The sequence below is a fragment of the Perca flavescens genome, chromosome 15 (genome assembly GCF_004354835.1).
Source record: "Perca flavescens isolate YP-PL-M2 chromosome 15, PFLA_1.0, whole genome shotgun sequence".
Taxonomy (NCBI): Eukaryota; Metazoa; Chordata; class Actinopteri; order Perciformes; family Percidae; genus Perca; species Perca flavescens.
The window spans coordinates 3,291,706-3,313,016 of record NC_041345.1 but is presented as its reverse complement, the minus strand read 5'-3'; the positions used below and the strand labels follow the sequence as shown (position 1 = coordinate 3,313,016).

Sequence of the window (21,311 nt, the reverse complement as noted above, 5' to 3'; positions counted from 1 at the left end):
TTTAACAAGCTGGAAACTGAGAATTTGTATTAGTTTTTCATAAGAAATGACTTAAACGGATTATCAAAATAGTTTGCGATAAATTTAATAGTTGACTAATCAAATCTTTGCAGCTCTACACACCTCCGTACAGAAGTAGCAAACATTGCTCCACAAAAAGCCATAAACGATGACTTCATTGGCCTCCATGTTTACTTCCATACAACAGCATCTCTTGCACATGTGGGTCAGTTCAGAACTGTGACTTGTTCACACTCAAATCTGTTATTGGCCACATTTAAAAAATGATGTGAACAACCACAATTGGATCTGAGAAATAAATCTGAATTGACCACTAAGGCTTGCAGTATGAACATAGCCTTAGCTCTGTCTTAGTCTATAAAACAATATGAACCAGTCCACCAAGAATCATTATTTCAGTGTATGAGATTAACAAATATTGTTTTCCTGACTATTCTTAAACAATGCAAAAATATATCAGGGCTCGACAGTAAGCAACCAGATTGAGTCAATTGGCAACCGTTTCGTGGCCTCTGGTTGCCCCCTTTGGCAACAACCTGTTCAATATTTGTGCGTTGTTGTTTTTTTTTATATAAAAACAAATCAAAACTTACGAAGCTGGAAAATCTTATTTCAAAAGAAGTCAATATTTTATTTGGTCAAAGTTTAAACACTACGTTCGTGCGCACTACGCGGGCGGAGTGATTTGCTCGCAGCACCTGAGAAGCCCCTGACGAGGAGCAGAGAGTTCGCCTAGAGTTCGTCCAGTTGCTGCGAGCAAATCACTCCGTCCAAGTAGCAAAAGTAGCAGTGCTTCGCACTATAGCTTAGACCAGTGGTTCCCAACCTGGGGTCCGGGCACCCCCAGGGGGGGCGGCAAAGATCACAGGGGGGGCGCAAGTCTTTATCTGGTTTGACGTTGAGGTAAAAATGTTAAACAAATTATGATAATACACTAGAATATCTAATGTATACAAAAGTCTTTATGAAAACTATATATTTTGTTGTATCCTCATTTTTCCTGCCGCCACGGCATCACTATTTTATGAATGAAACATGGCGGAGAAACAGTGCTGATAACTGCTCTGTATCAAAAAAGAAAGTAAGGCTCTATCTCGAGAGTTACCTCAACTTCGGTTTCGGGCGGGGGGGCGCTCAGCTTTTCTTAGACATGAGTAGGGGGGGCGCCAAGGAAAAAAGGTTGGGAACCACTGGCTTAGACTATAGTATAGAAGATGGCTGGGTCTCATGTGACCTTGTTATTCGTACATGCTGTGACTATACAAATCACAACATGTAAATAGGAAAATGTTGGCTTTATTTAGTCACTTATTGGGAGCAGTAGGCTAGATGGAGCCGGTTACCTCCAGGATCTGTGCTAAACTAGGCTAGATGGAGCTGGTTACCTCCAGGATCTGTGCTAAGCTAAGCTAGCGGTGGGTGAGTCAGACAGAGTTACAACACGCACAGAGATGAGAAGGGTATGTATGGACTTCTCTAACTCTGGGGGATACGGTGAATAAGTCCCAATAAGTCGCCGTGTTCCTTTAAAACATGGCAACCATATTATCAATATGGCAACCAAAAGCTGATGCCTGATTGCCAAGCCGGCAACCACTTTAAAAAGTTAGCATTGGGCCCTGTATATATAAAAATCCATCTTTTCTTTAAAAAGTTATGAGGCTGAAATGTTGCTGCATAACAGGAAAGACTAAATTAGAAGAGTAGATATTATTTGTTTAACAATAAATGACACTGACTTGGTGAGGAGTTGGAGCCTCTGTTAAAATGTGACAGTTTGCTGTACTACTCATGAACTGGCAAATGACAGAACTAAACGTTGGTGTATGACTCAAGGCTGCAAATTAGAGGGGCGCCTGGTCTGGTCAGCCAGCTGTGTGATGCACGGTGACACAGAGCTTGCTAACCTCCATCTAATTAATGCCATTTATGTTGTAACACAGTAATGTTATAAATGAAAGCAGCAGTATCTTCTAGTATAGCTCACAAAAAAAAAAAAAAAAAAAAAAAGATTAATCATAGTCAGTCAAATTAAAAAGACCCCTATAGCCCAATAACTTTACAGGCCTGGCCATTTCTTAATGCCAAAAATAAAGCCAAATATGCATCGCGTTTCACTCTGCAGCATTGCACTGCCGTCTGCCGAGACGTTCTTGTAGTTAGTTGACGTCTGTAAAAGGCAGGACCATCCAGTGGGTTATCTAAACATGTAACCCTTATTTTCCACCGGACGCATGTTTGTGCAGCGACCCCTGCGAGAAAACGGGGCCATTCAAGTCAATGCTTGATAGTCCACTGACGCCGTCACGGCGCGCCCCAGAAGCGTGCGTGAAGCGGCTCTCCGCACACGATACGCAGCAGGTCTATTTTCACGCAAGCCGCGGAGCGTTCGGACAACTGGGCAGGAAGCGAAACAGCGAGAGTATCCACCCAATTCTCGGATGTATCGCAATTTCCTCCCGAGAGATTTAACATCAAACCTCCAAGAAATGCTGGTTTTATGGAAATTCTTATGACATTTTATGACATTTAATATCATTTCCAGCTTTAATACTTAATGCTAGATAAACTGGCATGTCCTATTTGTAATCTCTCCTCTTAAATGGGTATTTTGAGAAGTGATAAAGGTCAGTATATTTCGGGATGATTAAATGGTTTGACACAACTGGTTTTCATGTCCTCAAAACATCCATTTGATCCCCTCAGTGGAAGACCATTAGATAAACGCTTCTATAAAAGGCCTTTTATAAAAGCTATTGAAATGAGGAGGAAACGGACATGTGGAGAAAAGCCAGAGCTGGAGCTGTAAAATATTTGGGCTTGGGCATGAGTTTTGGCGAGTTACTTATTATTTAACACGATTACTCATTGACTTTTGGTAAGATGTTGCATTTATTGTACTTAAGCTCTTTTTTTTTCCATTTCAGAACACAAGACAAAACGAGAGTTTACTTGCAACACGTAATGTGCAAAATAATTGGTTTTCTCGATTACATTGTTTTTGTAATCTTAATTAAGAGCGTACACTAGATGTCTACAGTACCACAGCGGATTCCTTTTATCATTGTATTCTGAATGCAACTTTGACAACACCAACTGCCTATTTTGCTTTCTACTACAATTTATCACATTATTGCCCTGCCGCAGTGTGTGGTAAGAAGTAGTGAATGAAAGCAGGAGTAGATGAACAAAGTGAAAAACAGATCTTCCTGTATGCCAACGTGAGGGCTTAGACATAGCAACACAGCTACCATCCCAGTGATCTGAAACTGAACATGGAGAGAAGGTAAAGGATGCTACATTCAAGCAAAGCCTCAACACGGGCTTGCTCTCTCATGAGAGGGACCCTTTGTACTAGAAGAGCAGAGCTGTTTAGTATTAGCATCAGCAGACAGATAGCACTGGGGATGGAAGCAAAAGGAGCCACTATGAACACACTCCACCCCAGGAACGTTTTCTTTTAGATGTAGGCTACAACTCCAAATGCGTGTGAATACTGTGCTACACAGCGTCAGTTAAAGCAACAGGTCACAGTATTGTTAGGCTGTTTGATTGCTTATCTCTTTGTTCTTTTATTCAGGGCAATGCCAATTTAGAAGAATTTACTGGTTTTGTAGCCAACTTGTTTTAAAAAAAAAAAAAAGAAGAAGAAAAAGGCCGCAAGGAGGAAACCGACCAGACTGATGTGGGTTTATACTTAACATCTTTGAAGTAACTAGCCATTGCAGAGAAAGATGCAGAACAAAATGTTTAGCACCACAAAAGGTAAAGGGCACACACAGCTTAAACCAGGCCAACAGTGACATACTGTATGGTATTGGTAGGTTCCATTGCACAAGCCGATCTTCTGTACTTTGGAGATCAGGCCATTTTAAAAACTTTACAATAGTTTATCACAAAAACATGCAAAAATGATCATAGTTTCATTTTGTTTTTTAAGAAATGTTGCTACAAATTTGGATTTTGTTCCTCAATATGTATGAAAAACGAAGTGATATCGTGTTGGGACATGCAAGCTAGTTTGAATACAACTGTTGGATCAATCAATCAAAATCATCGGCTATCTATTATATTATTATTTATTACATTTATATAGCGCTTTATCATAGACACTCAAAGGTGATCTATCACTGCTGATAGATCACCAAAATTACGTAAGAGTATGTTTCAGTGACTGACGAGCTTGTTCCAGCTCGTTTCTCGTGAGTTACCTCGGGGGGGAAGATTCAGACTAATGTATGAGTACTGTGAGGAGGAACAAAAACAGGATGAAAGAAATGGAGAGGGGGATGGTATCTGACAAACATCGGGTCATAGCGTCTCAAAAAGTGAACTGGTCCTATGGGCAAAACAGCCAACAACTGACTCAAATGAAATGTGGACTGAGCTAGAGGGAGCAGTCATGCAGGCTTTTCTTCCCCATTTCAGATGTAGTCCCTGTCCAGAAATAACCTGTGAAGCATTTTCTGTAGCTCTTATGGCTGTTCACTTACAATATGTTACGCACTAGCTGGATCAAATATGGAAGGCCAGGAGATGTGAATATCTTTTCTTTTTAAAAGCCATAGAGTGTAGCTCTGGCGGGCAACAAAGTCAATACATTTTTCCAACTTTACACATAGTAGCATTAACTGTATCTCTTCATATAGTATGTCAGGTGGTACTGGCTATATGATTTATACTGTGAGACAGTAAAGATTTGGAAAAAATGATGGAGACTTCTGTAAATGAGCTATAAAAATAAAAGGCCTTTAAAAGCATCTTGCAAGAAAGAAATATCAGGAAGCGAGAGCAATGACGTGCTCACCGTATACGGAACTGAGAAATGTGGTTGCGAATTTCTTTTAAAATTTTATTTTTAAGACGTTTTAAATTTGAAAAAAATAAGCAGAACATTTAGTATAAAACAGCACAGGCACCAATAGGCTTATCTCATCTTTGATTAGTTTCATTTACAGGGAAAATCTTAATGTTTCCAATTAACATCTTGGCTGGAGCTAGGTGGTGAATTAGAGGAAATGTACAGTGTTTTCTCTTTGCATATGTAAATGTAATAAGAAGACTCAAATTTAGCTCAGTGTTTCCTGAGCTGACTCTCTCTCTCCCTCCCTCTCTTTTCCTCACCCTCTAGGCCCCCCTGATGAGATGATAGGACATATTTTCAAAACTCCTCCCTTAAATCTCTTATTAATGAAAAAAAAAAAAAAAAAAAACACTCATCCCTGACAGAACAGTTAACTCATCCAAGGCAGCTGACTTCTATATCAGGGCTCGAGAGTGCGACCAAAATTTGTAAGGGCGCGACTAAGATGTTTCCTAGGTCGCACCGGTGCACTTAACGTCTTCGCATCCGCTGCCTCTCCACTAAAGAAGCAATGTCGTTTCTATCGATATGGTTTAATGTTGGCAACATGGAGAGACACAGCGCCGCCGGTCCAAACTCCTGACATTTGTCTACAGTTTTAATTGTTATTAACACAGCTGTATATTGTTAAGTATGAGAGGGAAACCTGTATTGGTACTAGTGTTTCCGCTGGTACCTCTCTGTTACTGCGGCCGCCACGGCGAAACACACATTAGAAGTTATTAAATGCAACCAACTTCAGTTGGTTGAGTAATAGCGTGTAAGAGACGGAGCCTGCTGGATCATAGTTCATAAAAATGCAGCGCAGTGACGATACAGACATTTCAAAGCCTACACAAGACGGGTGCAACGCCGCTAATGAGTCAGCCGTCACTCTCCGAGTAGCCTAGCATAATGCTTCAGTGCATCGCACTCCCCCTGGCTTTCTTTTTTTTTTTCTAAAGATTTCGGCCTTTATTTTGATAGGAAAGCTGAAGACATGAAAGGGGGGGGGGGGGGGGATGACATGTAGGAAAGGGCCGCAGGTCTGAGTCAAACCTCTATATTTACAAACTGAGCTATCCGGGCGTCCTCTCTCTCTTTTAATCAGTCTGTTATTGTTGTTGAAACCTTATGAAGGAGCTTTCTAGGGCTGCAACTAACGATTATTTTAATAATCGATTAATCTGTTGATTATTTTTTCGATTAATCGATGAATTGGATAAAAAAAAACAACATTAATTTACATAAACTCAATACATACATAATTATTGTTTTAGTTAATAGTTGTGTAAAGGTAAGTAACCCAAATAACAGATACAGACAAGACACAGACAGACAGACAGACAGACACACACTTATTCATTAAATTATTACCATCATTGTAGTAAGTGCAAGTTAAGTTCATTTATACACCACACACTATTATATTTGTCAACAATAACTGATATGGGACAAAGCACATAATATATACATAACAGATTGAAAAATTAATGGGCCAAAAAAGGCGAGTGAATAAAACCGTGTCTTTAGTCTTGCAAACTGTACCACCCCTGGTTTATTACTGTTATTACCGAGCTAATGCTAGCTTGTCATGCTAGTCAGCTGGATAACGAGTAAACCGCAGCACCAGAAGAGCTAGAGCTTTTGCTCCGCGCTGCTCCTCTCAATTTTTTTTTTATCTCCCCGACTAGGTTGCCTAATAGTTGCACGACAACGAATCGATAATTAAATTCGGTGCCAACTTTTCTAGTAATCAAATTTTATCGATTCGTTGTTGCAGCCCTAGAGCTGTCTCAGCTATATTTTTTTTTATATATATCCTAGGCTATTTATTTTAGATAACTTTCATTTACATTTGTTGCAGCTGTATATTTTCAAACTGGTAAAGGAAACCCTGACTTTAATTTTTATTTTAATCACAATCTGTTTTAATAAAAGAGCTTGTGAAAAGTGGCTTTGACTTAAAACTGAACATTTAGCCCACCAAATACAGAGCTATATATCGTGTATCGCCATTCAGCGTTACGGCGATGCGAGGAAAAATTGGGGTGCACCTAAATTTTGTGCTGGTGCACCTAAATAAAAAAAAGTTAGGCGCACCAGTGCAACCAAGGCAAAAAGTTGTGTATTATATATAGGCATACAGTATAACATGATAGTATAAAATCAAAGTATTTCATCACATGCAAACTGCTGCAATGTAGTGTTGCACGCTACTGAATCACTAACAGTTAGCAAAAAGAAAGAAAAGCAGAAGTCCCTTTACAGTAAAGACCAAGATTCTGTGGGAGGACTACAAGAGTTAAACTTTTTGGAGGAAGGGATGTAACGATACACTCAACTCACGATTCTCGATTTTTAAGTTCACGATACGATTTTCTCTAGAGTATTTTAACAGAATGAGCTGCAGACAAATGACCGAAAAATATTTCTTTATTTTATATAAACCGTGCAAAACAGAGATCTCTTCTAATAATAATAATAATATAATAATAAACCTTTATTTATCCAGGTAAGTTGATTGAGAACCAATTCTCATTTGCAACAACGACCTGTAGTCCTAGTATGCGTGTCTTTATGGTGGGAAGAAACCGGAGCACCCGGAGGAAACCCACGCAAACACGGGGAGAACATACAAACTCCACACAGAAAGGCCCGGAACGACCTGGACTAGAACCCAGAACCTTCTTGCTGTGAGGCAGAAGTGCTAACCACTGAGCCACCGTGCTGCCTTTATTAATAAATAAACTAAGAAAAGAGAGACGTATGAATTCAAACACATGAAATCAAAAGTAGATTATGACCTAAGCTTTGTGGTCCTTTAGAAATGTATCTTTTACAAAAGGGGCTATTCACCGTGTTGACAGCCAAAAGCTTAAGAGCAGTTTTTTGGAGAACCATCTTAACCGTAGGCGGTAAGTCAAAAAAAGACTGACCTTTAAGCCAAGGGGAAAAAAAGAATTCTATTTAATAAATAAATAAATAAAAATAAAAAAAAGAGTCATGCAATATCAAAAGGATGTCTTAAACTGCGTCTTTAGCAACACACATTTTTGTAGAAAATATATCTAATTTTTCTGCACTGTTGCCTCTTCGTCATGTCATCACTATGTCACATCTAAACAGAGGGATTGTGATGATTGCATTTAAATCCAAAGAGAATCATTGTGGAGGAAAATTGCAGTATGTACTTTCTAATACAGGGGTGGCGAACCTGTGGCTCTTGAGCCACATGCGGCTCTTTGCCGGCTCCTTTGAGGCTCTTACTGTGTGGCTGGGGGCTGTGTTATTGGTAGATTCTTTTTTTTTTACTTTTTGAAACATTTCAGAGAAAAAAAAAAAAAAAAAAAAAAAAAAAAGCATTTAAATGATGCATTTGCCAATTATTTTAAAATAAAAAATAATGCAGCAGGGTTTTTTTTTTTTTTTTTTTTTTTTTATAATGGACAAATTCTGCAACCTGAGGGAAAAAAGCAGCCACAGATCACCTTCCTCATTAACCCTTTTACTGCTGATTGTTTGAAAGCCCCTCTAGTGACAAATGAGTGAAAGAGTGGCCACAACAGAGTACAACCAGACCTAAAAAGGATTGTGGATAACAAAGACTGTCAGGTTTCCCACTGAGTCAATCTAAGTAAGAAAAAAAAACCTATGAAAACTGTTATGTATTATGACTTTCATTAGATCTGGAAGTCACTGTTGTAATATGGACGTGCATGTGTTGTGTGGCTTTTTGCTATGGTGCGTGTTTTTTTGTGGCTCTTTATGCTGAACTGGTTGGCCACCCATGTTCTAATAGCTTGGCTATCTCATCAAGTTCAGAGAAAGACATAAAACGCTTTTCAGGCGACTAGAAAGCATGGGGCTTTGAATAAGCCTCTCATGCCTGAGGATCTGGACAAGCCTGGGGTTTCACAGAGAGCACTTCAGATAGTTCATAATGGAACAAAAAACTAGGCATCTTTTGCCTTTTTTTTAATGCAGCGTAACACAAGCATTGCTCCTTTAGAATACTTTACTAATCACACATGGGCCACAGCATCTAGGCCTAAAATGTTGTTGATCCGTTACCACATGTAACTACCGTGTGCACCGTCACATAACGCAGTAGTGTTTTGGATTGTAGGCTATACCTCAAGCTAGGGCCGCACGATATTGTAAAAAACTGACATAGCAATACTTTTTTCCCCCTTGCGATACATATCACGATATGAAGAAAAGAAAAAGAAAAAAAAAAAGAATAATTTTTACAAGACGACATGAATAGCTCTATTTGGAAATAATCATTTTCGACTACTGCAGTCATTTTGTAGGGAAAGCATCTACGTAGAAAATAAAAAGGAACTTTTCTTATATGAACCATACTTTGTTTACAAACACCAAAGCAAGTAAGCTCTGTGACTATCTTCTGAAGTGATTTTGCAGAGGGAAATTAGGAAGAAATACACCGGTTGACTCGCATGACACTATTGTATTCATATAATACTATCAATCCAGCTAAATGTCAATGATATTAATAATGCATGCATGTTTCTTCCCATAAATAACTGCGACGGTACTTTTATTTACACACCGGAGAGCCTCACTACCCATAACAAAGCCCGTCGGACTAACGTTACATCTCATACACACGTTGCCCACATGGCCACCGGTCTTAAATGGAAGGGCCGGTCAGTAACAGTTACGTAAAAGGAAACCGGTGAAAGTTTACTTTTCTATCAAGCGGCAAAAAAGTTGTAGCGTTGACATCGCACGTCCTGCGATGTGACTATTGCACACGGGTGCAGGTGAAACTAAATATCTTGCAGCCCTACCTCAAGCCTGCTGATCTTTTTCCTTTCGTTTTTGAAATGTGGGTTTAAGTTTAACAGAAACATCTGGCAAATGTAGGACAATGTAAAATATAAATGAAAAAGAACATATTGATCACAGTGTATGATACAGGAGCAAAACACTGTAGTGTCATTTTTTGATTTTTCGGTGATGATTTTAAATCCTACAGGTTTTCTTTGTGTTTATAAAGATAACATCACTGCCTGAAACTCTCTTTTTATACTGTTGATGGCACTTTGATCCAACACGGATATGACTGATATGATTAACTAACTACAGAGGAAAGACGACCTACAGCAAGAAAATGTTTGCCGGCATTTCATAATTATGAGTAATACAGACAAGTCATTAAATGATCAAATAGTTTTCTCTTACCTTGAGGACTTCGCCACGTTTGAAACTAAGCTCATCATCAGCAGTGGCGTTGAAATCGTATTTGGCAATGGCCTCCATGGTGGTTGTTGCGTGCTGGAAAACGGCTTGGTTGTTGTTGTGTTTCGGGGGCTGAACAAAAAATAAAAACACGTATCCAGGCTTCTGCGGCCAGATGCTTTTGCTCCGAGTCTCTCCTCCCGTCTATGACCCGCTCCTTTAGGGCTTGGACCTCACATAAAGGTTACAGGAACGTTCCTGCAGACAAGAAACAACTTGGTACTCAATATGGACAAAATGTAGTGTAGACAGTAACAACTGCACAGGGGGAGGATGGTCTTCTTAGAAAATAAATGTTGATATGTTTACTCCGAGACATGAACGTTGACATTTAAAGCATAAACCTAGATTAACATGGCCTGAATAAAAACTAAAAGATGATTTTGGTTTGATCTGAAGCTGAAGAATATATAGAACATGTGAATATGATGCGACCTTTATGTTGCAAGTTTGTACTTGTTTTACTGCTTCTTGGTTACGCTCATTTTATAATTGCTTCCTTGTAATCCTGGGAAAGTTATATTGTGGTCTCGACATCACACTCTTTGTTCTATGGAGATCTTACGCAATTCAAAATATAGCACATAAGTATTAATGGCCATCTCCAGTGGCAAACTTGTGTGAAAAGGGCTTAAGGCCTGTATGTGCTGCTGTTACTCTGGGTACATTTATAAGAGGATAAGAAGATATTGATGCCAAATTCACTACAATCAATGGCAATTAGTACAGACTTTCCTGACAGCCAATCACTTGGCTTGACCAGATTTAAGTCAGTAACCTACTTAAGCAGAGCTGACAGTGATACACTGGCTAAACCTACAGTTGCTGAGTTAAATGGATAAAGCTACATTATCTCATTAAGTTGTTTGCTGATATGCCACCGTGCAGCTCTGATGGGTTCACTCCAATAAAGCCCTAAATCGAAAGAGGCCATTCAATCACATACAGGCAGACAGACGACAGAAAAAAAAAAAAAAAAAAAAAAAAGGAGTAACAAACTTATGGCAAATTATCCGCAAGCAAACCCTCAGACTGAATTGCTTTTTTTCAAAAACAATCCAGTTTATCTCATCACAGATAATCAGTTTATGGGTTAGCTACACAGTAAAGAAGATGCAGGACACTTTTCTTTTCCGCAGGGCCATCTCCATCATTAAGGACGCTTAATCCACCCCTCCCACCAGCCTACATCTTCTCCCTCCTGCCATCTGGGAGGAGGTACAGGAGCATCAGCTGTAGGACCAGCAAGAAGCTAAGCAGCTTCTTCTCACTAACAATACAAATGAACGAACTGTGACACACACACACACACACACACACACACACACACACACACACACACACACACACACACACACACACACACACACACTTTATAATGGTTCCTCTCCATTATAGTTATAGATTGATGTTCTGTCTGAATGTTTGTTTTAAGTTCTATTTTAGATAGGTTAAGTTTTAACTCGTAAGTAGTTCTGTTATTTTATTAATTGCACTGTAACAAACGGATGAGTATATGCCGGCACTCAGTGAAATGACAAAGTGAATACTGAAAAGTAATTTGACTGTAACTGTAAGTCCTAAAATGGGACCATTGTTTTCAGTAATACAGCTGTCAACAACTAAAAATAGTTATGGCTGGGGACTTGTTCTCCATTCTGAATTCCGTTTACATTGCACTGTTATTTCTACTTGCCCAATGTCTAGATTTATTGTATTGTACCTATTTAACCAACGTTAGACTGATGGAATAAATATCTTGGGACGATTTGTAGTCAGTGTAGCTATCCTTAGGGGTTTCTGTAGGTCAAAATTGTTACTGTAGGTTTTTATTTATTTTATATATTTATAATATATGCTTACTATCTGCTTAGTGGCTGGGCCCCTATACACAAACTTCAGATAGTTTACCACGGTGTCACATTTCACCCGTCTTCATTATTTCTTATGATTGTACTTGTATTTTTTAATTTTGTTGTAATTAAACTAAACACTCAACCCACGGCCACTGCAATGCTACTGAAGACAACAATCAATCAACAAAGCGCACCAGTGACAGAACTAACGTTAGTGAAGACAAAGTGCTTGAAAAGGGAAACTGAAGTCGAATGAAATGGGGGCAGCCTGCAAGAATCCCCCTAGAATTACAACCTCTTCGTGATTCTTTACTGTAAAAATAAATACGTTAAATTGTAACATCTAGTAACGTTCCATTATGAGCTTTAGAACGCATTTGTATCGTTTTCACGCGAGTTCGAATGGATCGATTTCGTTCCAGCAGCAGCGCCCAGCTTTCTAGAACGCTAGAGCTAGCATGCCGGCTAACGGTCGGATAACAATAACTGCGATGCCGTGTGATTACTAAACTTAACCCTATTCATTTATCACAACGGGCACACTAACAGTGACATCACTCAGAACAAGTGTAGAGTTTAAAATAAGCATGTGCTGTTTACTAAAGCTCGAGGCCTACGAGCTAGCTTCACGTTGGCAAATGTGTAAAGGAAGAAAACACCTTCTTTTTTTTCATAGCGCAAGCTGTTGTTGCTAGCTTAGTGGCACAGTTAGCTAGCTAGCCCAGAAGCTAGCTAACGTTACTGAACTTGACTAGCCTGCGTCGTGAAAGGAAATAATACACAACTTTTATGTAAAGAGAAAGCCTACAGGGCACTCACCACTCGAGATATTCCGTTTCGATGCTGCCACCGTAACAAACTAAAACCATATAGTGGGATTTATCCAACCGCTGCTTCCCCTTAAGAGGCAACAACCGATGTAACGTTATGCCTGATGTCGCTCAAACAGCCCGTCTGAGGGATCGCTACTAGCATAAGGTTTGCGACGTTTATTTCCGCTTCCTTCCACACAGTGCTGTGGGGCGGGGGGGTGCCTACTGTTGTGACTGGAGCCCCTCCCTGTCAGTCTTCCACTTGTCTGTCAAACCCACCCAGTAAAATAACTTACTGCCGGCTACAACTACCTTTAATTACCCCCTGCGGTTATTAGAAGTAACGTTATCCTAAAACTGATTACCTTTTGACTTGGTAATGATACAGCGCAGCGAAATAGCCTATGGCATATATCTATATATCTATCTATCTACACTACCGGTCAGTTTGGGGTCACTTAGAAATGTCCATTTCACTCCATTATAGACAGAATACCAGCTGAGATCAGTAGCATTGTGTTTTTAATCAAGGCAGCAGTTTTCAGATTCCATTATGTGCTTACATAATTGGAAAAGGGTTCTCGACTGTTGTATAAACAAGTGGCTGATCTTTAATGCAATATCTACATTGCCCATTATCAGCAAACCATTCACCCAATGTCCCAAAGGCACATCTGTTTACTAATCTGATATAATTTTAAATAGTTGAGAAAACATTGGAGAACGCTTTTGCAAGTGACCCCAAACCTTTGACTGGTAGTGTATCTATCTATCTATCTATCTATCTATCTATCTATCTATCTATCTATCTATCTATCTATCTATCTATCTATCTATCTATCTTTTTGTTAGATTCAGTAATATTCAAATTAAAGGGTTCAGACAGACTAACTAATTAAATTAGGGTGACATAAAGCAAGGTGGAACATCAGCTAAAATAGGCAAGATAAAGTTGGAGCATCCTAATGCTTTAAGATATTAAAATAAACTGTTGCCACGACAGTGACATCTCACATTATTTTAGTGAGTCAGGTGACAAAAGCTGTTCTGATATGCTGAATACTTTAACGGTTGTTGAAATGGCTTTGATGGCTTCTATCAGCTTTCAGCAGACTTTCTGCTGGTTCTTCTTATTAAAAACTATCATATTAATGACAAATTCAAGATTTATACTTGGATATGTGGACACACATACACACACACGCACATACACACACACACATTGCACAGATGATGTTCTGGACGATTTAGGCCTAAATATTAAACGTCTTCATCTTACATGTTGGGAGTGTGCTATCTGTTATCCCACTACATAACCCATTATTTGGCAAATATTTGGTCGTCTTTTTCTTTGTTTTCATTTTTTGGACATCTGCTTTTAATTCTGATCTGTGAGGTGACAACAGAGACATTTAACTACTTTGACAATGCTGACACCTAGTGCCGAGGTTTATCCTCATGAAACCAGCACTAACACTGCATGATAGATAGGCCATTATTAATAATATGTAGGGGAGACATTAAGAGAGAAATATCTCTCTCCCTCTCTCTCCCCCCTCCTCTCTCTCTCTCCGTCTCTCTCAATTCAATTTCAAAGCAAATTGCTTTTAATTCAAATTGCTTTATTGGCATGGACAATATTGCCAAAGCATCAAGGATAATAATGTGAGAAGAAATACATACTTATAATTCATTGAGTGAACTAAAATATATACATTTAAAAATAAAAATAAAAACACGAAAGCAACAGCAGTATATCTATATGTATATACAGTAAAATCGCTCGTGTCAAATGTAAGAAAGAAAACAAAGACAAAAGTAAACAAAAAAACATGAAAGAAAGAAATATCTCTTTCTCTCCTCTCTCTCTCTCTCTCTCTCATTTATATAACATATATAGAATGACGAGTGTGTGACGTCGCATTTATTTCTTTTTGAGTTCGTTTCTGTTGTCGCGTGCACTAGTGATAAAGTCTTTTGGATAACACAGAACATGCGCGCGGCTTTTCTGTCAAATCCATTTAATATTTAAAAAAAGAATAATTATATGCTGCTATTCTTTCTGTTCCTTGTGTCTAATTGAACTTTATTTCGCTCGAAAACTGTTATATAAGTTATTATTTTTTTTTAAGACCACCAAAAGCTACCTGGGATGGACTTTGCCTACATTTCAAATTCATCTTTTTCACCCTTCACTTCGCCCGAGATAGAAGGAGAAGGTAGGCTGTTTTAAGTTGAGTGTACTACTTCTTGCATTTAACTGTGACCACACGAAGTTACTGTAATGCTATATCACAAATGTCAAATTATTGTTCAAGAATGAAAACGGATTAGGTGATCAATCTCACCATGCTCTGTAACTGGGATATTTGGTATTACACCTGAGTCAAGCCATCTAACTAAGGCACAATCTGATATAGCATTGCGTTTCTTACTCTCGTCGCTAGACGGCTGATTTTGATCAAATGGAAAGACAGCAAACCACCAAGATTTAGGATACACACTGGATCAAAGACGCCCTTTAGTTCCTCAAACTTGAAAGAATTAGATACTAATTTGAAAGGATCAGCAAATAATTACAATAAGATATGGGGACCTTTCTTAGATTATGTTAGGGAACAAATCACATTGCCTGATTCCTAGTAGAATGAGCAGAGACATGCTTTATATTTTATTCATTTATTTTCCATTTGTGGATTTGTATGGAAGTTCCGTAATGTACGAGGCAGTAGTGTTAACCGTACTGCAGTGATGGTTCTGTAGACAGTGGTCACTTCCTTCCCTTCCCCTTTGTGTGTGATTTTTGTAAACTTTTTTAATTATTATCCTTTTTTTATTGTATCAGTGTTTGTTAGTGGTGTCGATATGTTCAATGTAATAATGTCTCCTTGAAATGAACAACCTGTCATGTCCATGTTGAACTGCAATAATAATGATAATAAAGACAATTAAAAAATAATTAAAAAACGGATTAGGTGATCTGCAGCTGTGGAGTTGCTCATTCATATTAGTTATTTTTTTCTTGAACTTTAAAGGATCAGAACACCCTCACAGGCTGATTAGACCTCGCCCCAGGACTGTGTGAGTGGGTTTAGACTGATTAATTGACATCTTTCAGTCTCCTGTTAGCTGTGTTGCACCTGTAAGAGGAGGAGAAATGACAGCTTTATCATTCTTATTGGGAGAAAAGATGTGTGACCTAATAAATTCCCATCAACGCTCTGGTCCACCATCAACCTGAGCAGAGGTCTAATCAGCCAGAATAACTGATACACCTTCAGAGGCTTTAACTGAAACAAATATTATGGAGAAAAAAAAATGAGCAGGATTCACTGCTTGGTGTAAGTGTCTGACAAAGAGTATTCTGTTTGTCTCCTCAGAACATGAGCAGTACAACAAAGTGCTCATGCCCAGCATTTTTGGTGTCATCTGTTTCTGTGGGATCTTTGGAAACTGTGTTGTAATCTACACCATCGTGAAGAAAACCAAGTTCTGCTCCCAGCACACAGTGCCAGACATATTTATCTTCAGCTTGTCCATCGCGGACCAGCTCTTCCTCCTCGGCATGCCTTTCCTCATTCACCAGCTTGTGGGCAACGGCTCCTGGTGCTTTGGTGGCACCATGTGCACTGTCATCACAGCGCTGGACTCGAACAGCCAGATTGTCAGTACTTACATCCTGACAGTAATGACGCTGGATCGCTACCTGGCAACTGTCCATCCCATCCGCTTCAAACACGTTCGAACCCCCTTCGTGGCCAGGGCAGCGGTGGCTCTGGTGTGGCTGTTTTCTCTGGTCTCCATCACTCCAGTGTGGATGTACACGGGACTCATGCGTTTGAAGGACGGCTCGGTCGGCTGCGCCCTCCTACTGCCCAACCCGGCCACGGATACATACTGGTTCACCCTCTACCAGTTCTTCTTGGCCTTCGCTCTGCCTTGGGTGGTCATCTGTGCGGTCTTCTTCAAGATTCTCCAAAACATGTCCGCTACAGTTGCTCCACTGCCCCAGCGCAGCCTCAGGGTGCGGACGAGAAAGGTGATCCGCATGGCCGTGGCTATATGCGTGGCATTCTTCATTTGCTGGGCCCCCTATTACGTCTTGCAGCTGGCACACCTCGGAGTACAGCGGCCCAGTTTTGCTTTCATGTACGCCTACAACATTGCTATCAGCATGGGCTACGCCAACAGCTGCATCAACCCGTTTATCTACATTGTACTGAGCGAGACGTTCAAGAGGCAGTTCATTGTAGCCGTTCGCCCGCCCCACAGGGGTTTCAGAGTTGCCCCTGTGGTGGCTGATGGCAGTATGAGTCTGAGGATGGCACCAAACTGCTCTCAACCATCTCACTCGCAGTCAGCAAGGGAACTACTTCCAAACATGCTGCCTGTCACTGTGCACTGAGATGGACACTTAACCACTGCCAACGGCTGGTCTTCTCTTAGAAAACACCTGTGTTTACATGGAGACATAATGGCTGTTTCGCAAGTCTTTTATTTGATATCTCCTTCATTCATTCTGGCCCTCTTGAGTGAAGGCCGTCTCAAAGCTCTTATTCCTGCACAGAGGAGCGATGATTGAGGATCCAGGATGGAGGAGGGAGCTCTGATGAGCTATGGCGGCTGTGTTTCCTTCAGTTGCTTCCCTTTCTAGTGTCTTAGTCCGTCCCGCTGAGAAACCATGGGAGAGATGCGAGGAAATCACGCGAGGAAAGAGGAAACAAGGAAATGTATTTTTAGAGCTCCACGGGGCAGGAAACACAGCTTTGAGACGGCCTTCACGAAAGAGAGCTCGAACAGCTGCCAGTTCAAGCAAGGAGCGAAGGAAGGAATGGACGTATCATCCCTTTTAAGCTGCATCTCAGGTTTTTAAATGACATCCCTAGTTCCTTTACTTGCTTCCCTTCCTCACATCTTAGTCCGAGGAAGCATGGGAGGAAAGGACGTCTCATCCCTCTAAAACACATTTCCTCGTTTCCTCCCTCCTCCCATGATTTGCTTGCGTCTCTCCCGTGCCTCCTCGGTGAGACGGACTAAGACAAGAGGAAGGGAAGCAAGTGAAGGAAACGTGGATGCAATTTAAGAACCTGGGACGTACCTATTGTGCTTTCTAAATGTGACTATTGGACTCAAAAGTACAATTATTGTATTTGCAAAGCAATGATATAATCTGTGACATTTTCAAGCCATGTTCACTGTGAGTACTCATTAGCCTATATGTAGTCCACCTTTTATCTAATCAGACAAAAGGAACAAAAGATGAAATCATTTTTAGACTCAGAAAGCTACAGAAAACTAAGTCAACCATTCAGCAGTGGTTACACAGGCTGATTCGTATGAGAGCCCCATGAGTGCCTTGAAGCCTCCTAATGATGTGGGTTAACAACATGACACCATTGTCTTTAATGCATTTGTCAAGGATTTCCAAATTGAGCTAAAAAAGTGACTTTTTTGCATCAAATATAACAAAACTAAGTGCTACAAACTTATACGATACAATATCATTCACCTTGGACTTGAATGCTGCACACATACTGTAGCTGCCTCCACAGTAGTAATAATAATAATTTAAAAAAAAAACGTATAAAGAAAACAGCACATACTGTAGCAATTCTCAACCACAAATGACACATTGCACATATACACAGCACAGCCAAGGATAAGAACACCATGAAACCATTGCATAACTTCTGCAGCCTCCAGCAACAATTATTTAAATTTGAATTGAGGGAAGAACAAATGAGTAGCAAATAATTCTTTTTTTGAACATACATTGACACATAATTAAATGTGCACCATGTTATTTTCCCAAAGTGAATTAAATCACATGGCAAAAGTATTTAATTGTGTCACGTCGACCTTACACCAAAGGACTTCAAGCGATTCCAGTGTCGCAGACAGATTCACCAATATGGGAATTAAATCATGAGAGTCTTGGGGCGCTTTACCGTCGTCTCAATCGTTTGGTGTAAGGCGGTCATAAAACTCATTCAGAGCGTTCTTGAGTCAGTCTTTTTCCCATCTTGACGTTCCAACAAAATCATACGTTTTTGATATTGTCGTAAGTTTGAAGTCTTGGCAGTAAAATCTTCTATTCTGGGACTACAAACTCAGTGACATTATGACAGATTGTCTTAAAAGTAGGTGTAAATAGGTGTAAACCGAGCCCTGGGTATCCTGCTCTGCCTTTGAGAAAATGAAAGCTCAGATGGGCCAATCAGGAATCTTCTCCTTATGAGGTCATAAGGAGCAAGGTTACCTCCCCTTTCTCTGCTTTGCCTGCCCAGAGAATTTGGCCCACCCATGAGAGAGAGAGAGACATAATGGTTTGCAAAGGAGCGAAGCATGGCAGTTGGTCGAGACCACCCCCCTGCGGCCCTCCCCTGCGTCATCCCCCATCTCTCTCCCACCTTTCCTGTCCATCCACTGTCACTTTGAAATAAAGGGAAAAAATAATCTAAAAAAATTTAAGATGTTGTCAGACTTTAATATTTGCAAAGGTTTTTTTTCAGTTTAGAGTTTTCTATGTATTAGCTGCTTTATGTTGCAATCTGCAATCAGTATTTATTGTGTATGTCATTATGTCATTATATGTGTGTAGTTTGTGACTTTGACCCAGACAGCCACAAATAGCTGCTCATCCCCCAAACAGAAAACACATTAACTATCTGTGTGATCTTCGCGGAATCCATCTGCATGGCATCTAATCCATCCTCGTGGTGATGCTTCAACTGCAGCTTGTCACTTTTTAAACCCTTGATGTTATCTTTATTGTGGCAGTGTCTTTTAACACTATGTACCGTGTCACTGAGTCTGTATTAAACACATCTGAAATGTCAAAACACTGCTGCAGGCGTTAATTACACAATGTGTAAAAGCCCAGCTAATGGATCTTAGAAGATGTTCTGCTCCTTTCACTTTATTGATGTGTTTCAAACCAGATCCTCCACTGGTTCTACTGCTGAATGATGATTCTGTATCAAAATTTACACTTCAGCAATGATGAGAATTGCTGGCTTAACAACAGCCACAAAAAAAGAGATCGCTCTACATTCTGTCATACTGTATATTGTGCTGTACCGTGAAGAAAGAAAAAGTGCGCATTACGGCTCTGTTATGTTGTACTGGCTTTATCTCTGTGGCTGTGTAGCTAGTGATGCTGTGATGCAGTTATTTGTCTGTGTGTGTCTAACTGGGCATCTTTATGATGCAAAATATACACTTTGGCATGTCTATTGTAGCCTGCTGTGTGTTTTAAAGAATATCTTTTGGGCATTTTTAGGCCTTTATTTCAACAGGAAAGATGAAGACATGAAAGGAGAGAGCCAAAAGTCAGAATCGAACCCACAGCCACTGCATCCAGGAGTAAACCTCTATATATGTGCGCCTGCTCTACCAACTTTAATTCCACTCCACAAGATAAAAAAAAGTAGCTTAGTAGCTCAAGTAGTAGAGCGTGGGCCCCATGTACAGAGGCTCAGTCCTCGCCGCAGCGGCTGCAGGTTCAATTCTGACCCGCAGCCTTTTGCAGCATGTCGCCCCCCCCCACCCACTCTCTGCCCCTTTCATGTCTAAGCTCTCATATCAAATAAAGGCCTAAAATGATTTTTTTAATTAAAAAAGGAGATTAAAAAGACAAAAACAAAACAAAACACTGTCTTTACTTTGAATTGCCCGGTTGCTGAAATGTGCTATACAAATAAAGTTGCCTACAATGTGAAATGACCTGTCTCATGGGGAGGTCAAAGTCAGTTGTGTTATATTCTGTTATATTTTCAGTGAATCCTTTTACTCTGGAAGATTAAAAAAGGACATTGATTGATTTTGGACCTTTCTTGTATAGAAAAGTGCAAATAAACACCTCCAATAGACAGTATGCAAGGCCACCAATCATAAGTTGAAAACAGGTCAATAAAGATGTATCCGTGGTGACATTCTAAGACTTAAAGAGAGTCTTCAGCTTTTCACAGTAGGAAGACGCAGCATCCGCGCTTTTCCAAATGTGATGGCAGGAATCAAAGGAGGCTATCACCCATTATCTTCAAAACAACAGAGGAGTGGAATAAAGCCCGGATTACATGGCATTCACATGATAATTCCCTAATCATGGACACCACCTAAAATAGAGAAACAGCAAGGCAATTATTTTACTAAACCCTGGTGAGAGAACCGCTTTGTATGGTAATAAAAATGCTGATCACAAAACTGCACGACATTGATAACAGCGCCGGCGTTGCTCTATCCCTGCCGTGTCCCAGTGTGGAAGCGTCAGTCACAATCACTCACCTTTTGTTCTGCAGATGGACATACTGTGTGAAATGAGTTCTTATGAAATGAAATGAAATAATGATTAGGTTGAGAGATTGAGTGAAATATTGCTCAAGACATATAGAACATTTGAAAAGTTATTTTGTAAAAACAGATAAAAGCCATTCTAAATAATGAACTAACACTAGTTTGATATTCCCTTGGCTGCACAAAAAACCCCATAATTTATGAAAAAAAAACAAA

At 39.9% G+C, this 21,311-nt stretch overlaps 2 protein-coding genes across 2 annotated transcripts in view; one reads left to right on the top strand and one right to left on the bottom strand.

The window, feature by feature from the left end:
* Nucleotides 1-12,981, bottom strand: part of grb2b (growth factor receptor-bound protein 2b) — a 52,066-nt gene extending 39,085 nt beyond the window's left edge. Inside the window, exons 1-2 of the mRNA XM_028600290.1 lie at nucleotides 12,808-12,981; nucleotides 10,076-10,330 (exon numbers count right to left, since the gene is read on the bottom strand). Of these exons, the coding sequence (XP_028456091.1) occupies nucleotides 10,076-10,153 (78 nt within the window). The 5' untranslated portion in view covers nucleotides 10,154-10,330; nucleotides 12,808-12,981. The remainder of the gene's footprint in view (nucleotides 1-10,075; nucleotides 10,331-12,807) is intronic.
* Nucleotides 12,982-14,952: 1,971 nt separating this feature from the next.
* On the top strand, nucleotides 14,953-17,286 carry mchr1b (melanin-concentrating hormone receptor 1b). Its single transcript, XM_028599095.1, has 2 exons — nucleotides 14,953-15,019; nucleotides 16,181-17,286. Exons 1-2 carry the CDS (start codon nucleotides 14,953-14,955, stop codon nucleotides 17,203-17,205), a joined length of 1,092 nt encoding a protein of 363 aa, XP_028454896.1. The 3' UTR covers nucleotides 17,206-17,286.
* The last annotated feature ends 4,025 nt before the right edge of the window (nucleotides 17,287-21,311 follow it).